The 8,756-nt window shown below is 44.4% G+C and overlaps 1 protein-coding gene across 1 annotated transcript in view; it reads left to right on the top strand.

Annotated features, from left to right (window-relative positions):
* Positions 1-900, top strand: part of CHST7 (carbohydrate sulfotransferase 7) — a 9,869-nt gene extending 8,969 nt beyond the window's left edge. Inside the window, 2 exon segments of the mRNA XM_027765627.1 lie at positions 1-414; positions 417-900. The exon segment at positions 1-414 is cut by the window's left edge and continues 425 nt beyond it. Of these exon segments, the coding sequence (XP_027621428.1) occupies positions 1-414; positions 417-892 (890 nt within the window). The 3' untranslated portion in view covers positions 893-900.
* The last annotated feature ends 7,856 nt before the right edge of the window (positions 901-8,756 follow it).

The following is an 8,756-nucleotide window of genomic DNA, read 5'->3' as shown; positions in this document are numbered from 1 at the left end:
CAGCTAATCTGACCCCAGCTGCCCTCTTTCGCTGGCGGACCAACAAGGTCATCTGTTCACCGCCCCTGTGCCCTGGCGCGCCCCGGGCCCGTGCTGATGTGGGCCTCGTCGAGGACACCGCCTGCGAGCGCAGCTGCCCACCAGTGGCGCTGCGTGCTCTGGAGGCCGAGTGCCGCAAGTACCCAGTGGTGGTCATCAAGGACGTGCGCCTGCTGGACCTGGGCGTGCTAGTGCCCCTGCTACGGGACCCGGGGCTCAACCTGAAGGTCGTGCAGCTTTTCCGCGACCCGCGGGCGGTACACAATTCGCGCCTCAAGTCTAGGCAGGGACTGCTGCGCGAGAGCATCCAGGTGCTGCGCACCCGGCAGAGGGGCGACCGCTTCCACCGCGTGTTACTGGCGCACGGCGTAGGCGCTGTGGGCTGCCTGCTGCGCCGCGGGCCGATTTCTTCCTGACCGGCGCGCTGGAAGTGATCTGCGAGGCCTGGCTGCGCGATCTACTTTTCGCGCGCGGTGCGCCTGCCTGGCTGCGGCGCCGCTACCTAAGGCTGCGCTACGAAGACTTGGTGAGGCAGCCGCGAGACCAGCTGCGCCGCCTGTTGCGCTTCGCCGGGCTGCGCGCGCTCGCTGCGCTGGATGCCTTCGCGCTCAACATGACGCGTGGGGCGGCCTACGGTGCCGACCGACCCTTCCACCTGTCGGCGCGTGACGCCCGTGAGGCTGTGCATGCGTGGCGAGAGGACCTGAGCCGGGAACAGGTGCGCCAGGTGGAGGCCGCCTGCGCTCCAGCCATGCGTCTGTTGGCCTACCCTCGCAGCGGAGAGGAGGGCGACGTGGAGCCGCCCAGGAACGAGGAGACGCCACTGGAGACCGAGGCGGATGGTGCCACGTAACCCCCTGACCCCTGCTCCCGGGGGTATCCGGGTAAGGTAACCCCAGGCATTGTGGGGATGGGGAAGAGTCTACTCTGATCCTGGAACTGGAACCTCTTGCAGGAAGAGAAGTGATGGAGGTCGGGGGAGAGCTGGCGAGGAGGGTGCCATCCAGAATCCCGTACTGTCAGATCTGATCCCAACATGTGTGAAAGTCCTGCTCATAGAATTTGGGAAATTCATTGACATGTCCACTTTGCCACTTGCCTTCTCATAGGAGACTCCTGAGATAATGTTTAAGTGTGACTGAGGCAGAACCCAGGTTTCTGCACTCCTAGTTCCTTCAATGAAGTAGGAGGTATCCAAGATATGAAGAGAGTAGAGAAGGTATAATGGAGTAGCCATAATGGAACTTGAGAATGGAACTCAATTCCCATTGACATGAAGAGGAGGATCTGGGGAACCATTTGAGGTTGATCATTATGAAGTTATTTTGATGCTTATTTGTGTCCTGGGCAAACTTTTTACACTAATGTTTGCAGGCACAGAGAAAACCAAAAGCAGGCTTCAGTGAAAATGTATTGACTCTAACCCTATCTACCCCATAATCGGTTTCACATTTCTTGTCTTCTGCACAGGCTCTGACGCTTTCTTCCTCAGTTACCAAGCATGCAGGCACAGTCAGGAAGCCCTTGAAACAGCTTTTGCACATTTGTTTATCTCAGGACCTGGTTTAGTGGAGAATAGACTTTGCTTTTCCTGGCTCATGTTCATGTGTCTCTCTCTTACCCCTCCCTCCTCCTTTCCCCCTTCCCTCCTCCCTTTCCCAGTGGCTGGCGTTTGCAGGATATTTGACCATATCCCGTTCACATCAGGTCACAAAAGCTGCCTGGTCAGCTTCCTCTAGTGTAGACAAGACCTTAGAATTGGGCTTCCCCAACTCCACCCCATCTGTTTGATAGATGGAAACTGATTGGCTGTAACAGCTATAACAGTTTGTGACTGTAGAAGGTGTGTTGTGAAAAGTCTCCCTCCACCCACCCCCTCTCCACGGTTTTCTTGCTCTTTCTCTGTAAAGTGTTTATCTGAAAATGCCACAGTGGGGCTTAAGGGATCTCAGAATGTGTTTGGCCTCTGGGTCAGTGTCTGGCCTGTAGCACAGGCTGAAGGAAGAATCTGTTCTTCATGATGCTGACCGTAGGAGCTGAGTTAGTGGCATGGGAATACATTTCCCAAAACTGTGTGTGAGTTGGAAAGGTGCCACCTTTTGCACTGTGCAGCCCAGAACAGGAGGAAAAGCAGTGCTGGGTGGGCGGAAGTGACTAAACTTTCCATTCATTATTTTATAGTGTAATCGAGCATTCCCTTGGGCTGAAGCTTCCAGGACAAAGGTCGAAGATGTTAATGAAAATGAATTTGTGGTGGTGCTACTTGAGTCAGGGTTTCCAGTGATTTCTGAAGCTGCCTAACGGATTTTTTTTTTGGGGGGGGCAGTAATCAAGTGGTTATTTCAGTCAGTTTCTGTAATTGCTAGGAAGTCTGTGTTCTTTCCTGATTTCCAGAGCGAAGGAAGGTATGGTGCAGGGTGACTGGTCATGTCTTAATGAAAACATCCTTTCATCTGCTAATCCTGTATTTACAGATGTAATATAATGGTCCCTAACCCTCCTTCTTGTGCCTTAGAGAACTCCTCCCCTGGGCCAACTCTGAAGCAGTTTATGACTTTAGGATGTGACAATCTCTGACAACTTTGCCCTTTTTTCCTTTTTTTTTTTTCCATAGGGTGCATGTGCTCACCAGAGAGACAGAAAGAGTGGGGCAGGAGGGAGAAATCACCCCTCAGGAGGGGATGGCCACACCGCAATCTCTTCTCTCCTCCATTCTGGTCTCAGAATTTTGGGCATGCATGTACATGCACTCAGGCCTTTTTTTTTCATTTTTTTATTTTTAGAAAGAGTTTTGTTATAAGGCGTGTGAACTCACTGGAAAGACAGAAAGAGACAGAGGGACAGAAAGTGGGAAATCACCACCACCACCACCACCACCACCCCAGGGATGGCCATGCCGCAATCCCTTCTACTCCAGTCTCCTCTTGAGATTTTGGGCATGCATGCACATATGCCCCACGTGTTTTAAGCCGCCGAGTCCAGGACTATTTGACTACGTGGGAGTCCAGCGATGTAACCATTATGCCATCTGCTGGTCCCTCATTTTCCATTTTTACTAATGTTTACTGAGAGCAGACTGGGGAAGGTAATAAAGAGAATAGAGAAGAGGGTAGAAGACATAGCTTCACCTTCTAGGAAGTTAGAATCTGTGTAGGTGGGGCTTAAGGGATCTCAGAATGTGTTTAGTGTCTGTGGTGGAAGATACTGATGCTGAGACAGAAATTAGACCCAATCAGGGACCAGCAAATGGCTTAATGGTTACGTCACTGGACTCCCACATAATCAACCACAGCTCGAGCCCCAGACCTGGTGGCTTAAAACTCATGCCTGACATATGTGCTCGTGTGCCCAAAATCCTGAGAGGAGAATAGAGGAAAAGGGATTGCGGCATGACCATCCCCCCCTCCGGGGGGGTGATTTCTCACTTTCTGTCTCTCTGTCTCTGTCTCTCTGGCAAGCACACACACACTATAGCAAAAATCTCTCAAGAAAGAAATGAGACCCAATGAGTAGACGAATAGAACCAGGACCCTTGAGGAAGAATCACTATGTTAAGAAATGGACACACATGTATATTAAAATAGAGCCAGTTTATAAAATGGAGTCACTCTGGGCAAGCTTTTGAAAAGGGTCATTCACTGCTCTCACTAAAAATCACACAGAGAGCTGCTTACAGCCAGAACTGCTTTACAGCTTGCTTCATCAATCAGTCTATCAAAAAATGTAACCAGACCTCTCTTTGAAAATTTCTTCCTTCTACCCTATCCACCCAGTTCTTGGCTCCGGAAATGATTTTTATCTTCCTTCCTGCCACCCCAGATATACACACAAAATTCACCACTGGGATGGAACAGTAAGTCAACATCCTGGCAGTGCATCCAGATATAAATGTTCATTCCTTCAAAGACCACCCTGGGCATGTGTGATTAGATAGTTAAATTCCTCACCTGCGAGAGATGCACAAGCACAGAAAAAAAAAACCTGCAAGATCAAAAAGGCCAGGTGCCATGACAGACCTTCCCCCACTAAATATTAATTACCAACCCTCAGGATAAAACTAACACCTAACCTTATGCCCAGTGCAGTTGTCCTATGGCAGCTGTATGGCAGCTGCCCAGTCACATGCCTTTCAGGCATGAGTGTGTATTTCCTTCTTATTAAAAATCTTTACTTCTCTATGGAAACTTCTCTTTTCCTACTTTACCAGTGTTCGTGAGTTTTCATTCTATGTCTCAGGACCTGAAAAGAGAATTTCGTAAGCACAGCTCAAGTCTCCCATCCTTTAACAGCACTCCCTGCAGATAACTCACTCCCTATAAGCTCCTGTTGAACAACTCTAATCTTCTCAATAAGCTGACATTTCTCCTCAATATGATAGCCAGTCCTTCTACAAACCACTTCACTCTTCTCACATAAAGTCAGTTTCTCAAAGACTAAACAAGCCTACATAAGATCAAAAAGCCCAAACAATACCCCTCTAACCCAAATAAAACCCCTTCACCTCAGTTCTTCATGAACAACTCATTTTCCAAAACCCACTTCGTACTTAAAAACTCTAATCTCTCTTCTCTCTCTTAATAAATGGTCCACGTTAGTATTTCTTCTCTGGGTCCACATCTCTAATTCTTTGTAAAAAAAAAAAATTGCTGGTCTTCCTACATTGGGTGTTAAGCCCACACACCCCAACTTCCTATATCATAATTTTCCTACATCAGTGCTATGGTTTGGAAGGTCGATGGTGCTTCTTTCGTGGGGGCTGAAGACACATCTTTGTGCAGATTTTAGACTCTTAAAATAGTGTTTGCAGGCACAGAGAAAACTGAAAGCAGGCTTCCAGACTTTGATGACTTGAGTCCTTCTGCTTACATTGGGTGCTTAGCCTCAACCAGTAAGTTTACGGAAAGGCTTGTATTCCTGATCCCTAAGAAGTTAGTGTTATTGACTCACTGTTGGGTTTTCCTTTCACACTTTACAAGAGGGGAGTGGAAGGGACAGGAGGGAACCTTATGGAAAGTCTATGTGCCATGCATTGAGTTAGGTGTTGTATACGAAGGGTCTTTAAAAAGCTTGTGGAAAATGCTTATGAAAAAAAAAATACTATGCATGGATTTCAAAAATTTTTGCACCAAAATATACTCATATTTTAATTTAATTTTCCTCAAACTATTTGATATCCCTTCATATATCATTGTTTATACCAGTTTTACAGATGAGGAATCCAAAACTCAGAGAAGTAACTTGCTTGAAGTCATACCTGAGCTGGTGAGGGTGGAACAGCATTCAGTGTTAAACGCCAGAGTTCCTAATCTCTCCATTGTGACACATCCTTACCTGGCCCCCCTCAGCATTCTTGGACATTCTAGCCTAGTTTAGAGGCTATTCTGGGGTAGGAAATGCACTTCTTGTTGTTGCTAATATGTTCCAACCGCTGAACAAATTAACGGGAGGTCCCTGAGCTGCCTGCAGCACCTACATAGGAAAGCCTAAGCTCTGCAAGCCCTCCTCCCCATGGGACATCTGAGTTTGCCCTTTCCGCGGGGAAGAGAAGCCGAATATGAATGAACCTGAATAGCTTCCAGGTGGTCCATACTATCATAGCCAGGATTTGGCAGGGAATACTTCAGTGAGCTTTATTCAGAGCTGTTAGAACTCAGAAAAGAAGCTGGTTAGCAGGCAAGAGGCAGAGGCTGTGTTTGTTTGTCTGTTTATTTATTTATTTGTGGGAGTCCAACGCCTTTAACAACCAGGCCACTTGCCAGCCCCTTATTTATCATTTCCTAATCTTTCTATTTGTTCTCTTCATTTACTTTTGTAGTAAACATCTGGAGTCATTTTCTTAGTCTGATATAACTTTGGTCTCACCTTATTTGTGTGATTAATAATAAGTATTTTCCATTTCTCTATGTGTTATATATCCAACAATATATTATATACTTTATAATTGATTATAAAGTATATACTTTATTATATACAATATATTAGCAGATGAAACTTTGAGCTGTAACTGTTGATTGGTTCTCTTTCCCCACCTCTTTATTGTTTATCTGTGTGTGCTTAAGAGCTAGCATAGAGGAAAAGGCAGAAATCATAACAGATTCCTAGTTGGTCTGAGGAAGATTAATCACAGGTAAGAAGTAGCCCATGGAAGACATGGCCAGATCAGATTATTTTGACAGTATTTATAATACATAGCAATACTGTACAGAAATTAAGAGCAACTTCTTTTTTAATCAGTTAAACTGTGGTTGCTAGCTGAGTGACTCTGAGCAAGTAAACTACTTCGCTTTTCTGCGCTTCTATTTTTTCATTGGTATAATGGGTATAATAATATCTATTTGGTATTGGGAGTTAAATGATGTAACATATGCTAGGTGTTCAATAAACGATAGCTATTATACTCAAAAATAACAATTCAGAACACATCACTAGAAGGCTTAGGGAAGAACTGTGATCAGCAGGAGGGATAATGACCCATGATGTTTTGGGTTGTCATTAGTTGGGCCATTACACTGAAAAGCAAGGTGAAATTTAGAAACCAGGGCAGTAAGGGCCACTGAATATGATGTAAAACCTTTCTAATATTTTATTCTTGTCTTTGCAATTTGCTGCACATATTTGGAAGACAGATTGTCAAAATCCCCAGTGACTACACAGTAGGGTAGTTTTGGATTCATTATTTCTATAACAAAACATCTTGTTTGTAGGTTTTCTATTTATATGCACATGTGCTGGAGAGCCGTGAAAGTCAGCAGAATGAGGAGAAGAGGGAATACTTGGCACTAACACACTCTCTTTGTTTTTCTGGGATTCATAGTATAAATTGCTAAGCAAAAAAGATTAAGATGCTCTTTAGAAAAGAGTATCTTTCTTTTTTTAAGATTTATTTATTTATTTGTTTATTTGTTTATTTATTTATTTATTTTTATTCCTGTGATTCTTTCTTTTAGTCTGATTATAAAACCTTTCCAGAACCTTCTACCCCAGCTGACTCCCCTTTCTGCTGTATTATTTTGAACTGGGTCACATGACCCACCCTGCTTCAGTAATTGGTGAACACAGAGTAGGAGCATCATGATTAGCTTAGCTTAGGGTTCTCAGCCCTGTGGGAGTCCAGTATGTTAACCACCATGCCACCTGCTGGCCCCTATTTCTATTCATTTTTAATTGCCAGAGAAAGACAGAGAGAAAGCACCTCCTGATAGCGTGTGATCACGCTGCAGTCCCTTCACCATTTCTTCATCCTGTTGGGATTCGAGGTACGCATGCATGTGCTCCTGATGCTTATTATTTTTTATTTTCTTTTCCCCCAAGCCTACAGGGCTGAGATTTGAACCATGGTTAGTCATGTGGGCTCTGACACCCTTAACCATTTAGCCTATGGGTCTGACCTTTGAGGTTTTATTTTTTTTTTAAATACCAATGCCTGAGCTTCATCCCCAAAGATTCTGATTATTATAATTGATCTGGGGTGAAGTCTTCAGTCTCAGGCCTTGAGATGTTTTAAAAGCACCCCAGACAATTCTGAAGTATTGCCAAAATTAGGAACGACTTGCTTGGACCACTCATGATTCATCCCCTGGGCCAGGCCATAGTCACTTGGGCAAGATTAGGATGAAAAGTCAAGGGCTTTGAGGAATAGCAAATTATCTGCCACAGAGATGTACAATAGAACTTCACAATGTTGCAGGAAAATGGAATGAAGGTATGAGTTTATTTTAGTACAAACCATTTTGAAATCCATGCACAGGTTTTTGTAATACACATGTTCTATGAACTTTCTGAAGACCCCTTATATGTGAAAGAATTTGGAGCCACAAAGTGCCAACCAGATGGTAGGGTGTTATCATGAAAAGGGGGAAAGTCTTCAATTATACATCAGCTCATTTATCACCCACTTACCTTCAATGATTTGCTGTCCATAGCTTATAGCTCCTCATCTAATAATCCATTACTTCATACTCTCCACTGCTGTTCTGAACAGACCAATGGATGTTCTGGCCTGTCCTCTTCTACATGTCTCCCTGTGACCGCTGCCTTTGATGGGACCCAAGATTTCATTCCTGTAGGCATTTAATAGACCTTGGTCTTTGCTCTTCTTGACAAGATACGTATACTCTCTAAAAGATATTGGGAAAGGAGGCAAGTGCCCTGTAACTTTTAGGCCAAACAATCAGGAATCTTCATTTCTAAGGAAATTATCTAAATAGAAATGACCAGCCACCACCAAGTCTCAAACAAGCCATTTTGAAAGTCATTCCATTTTAATCAGAAGACTGAGCCCCAAATACTTGGTGTAGGCTTCTATTGGATCATGAGGAAAGTCATGATGCATTTTTTCCATAGAAAACTATGTCATGACTTTCCTGATGACCTAATATATCACTGAAAAGATAACCTATTACTTAAACAGACTGCGGAAGAATGAGCATTTAAAAATGTGCCTATATATTGGGTCGTCCGAAAAGTCATGATGTGTTTTTCTATGCAAAAATGCATCATGACTTTTCCAACGACCCAGTGGAATTTTTCATTCAACAAAATTTGTTCCGATTTCCGATAGAAAATCAACCTGGGTGCTGTGTTCGAACCAGAGGGCTGAAGTTAGGATGATGATGATAATGTGTGTATATATACATGTAGATAGGTACCTGAATGGTAGGTAAGGTGTAAACAGATTTTTTTATGATATATAGAGAGAACAGAAACATGTCAGGGAG

Source organism: Tupaia chinensis, unplaced genomic scaffold (genome assembly GCF_000334495.1).
Source record: "Tupaia chinensis unplaced genomic scaffold, TupChi_1.0 Scaffold138988_1, whole genome shotgun sequence".
Taxonomy (NCBI): domain Eukaryota; kingdom Metazoa; phylum Chordata; class Mammalia; order Scandentia; family Tupaiidae; genus Tupaia; species Tupaia belangeri.
The sequence above is the reverse complement of the archived record's forward strand: the minus strand, read 5'-3'. Positions and strand labels throughout refer to the sequence as shown.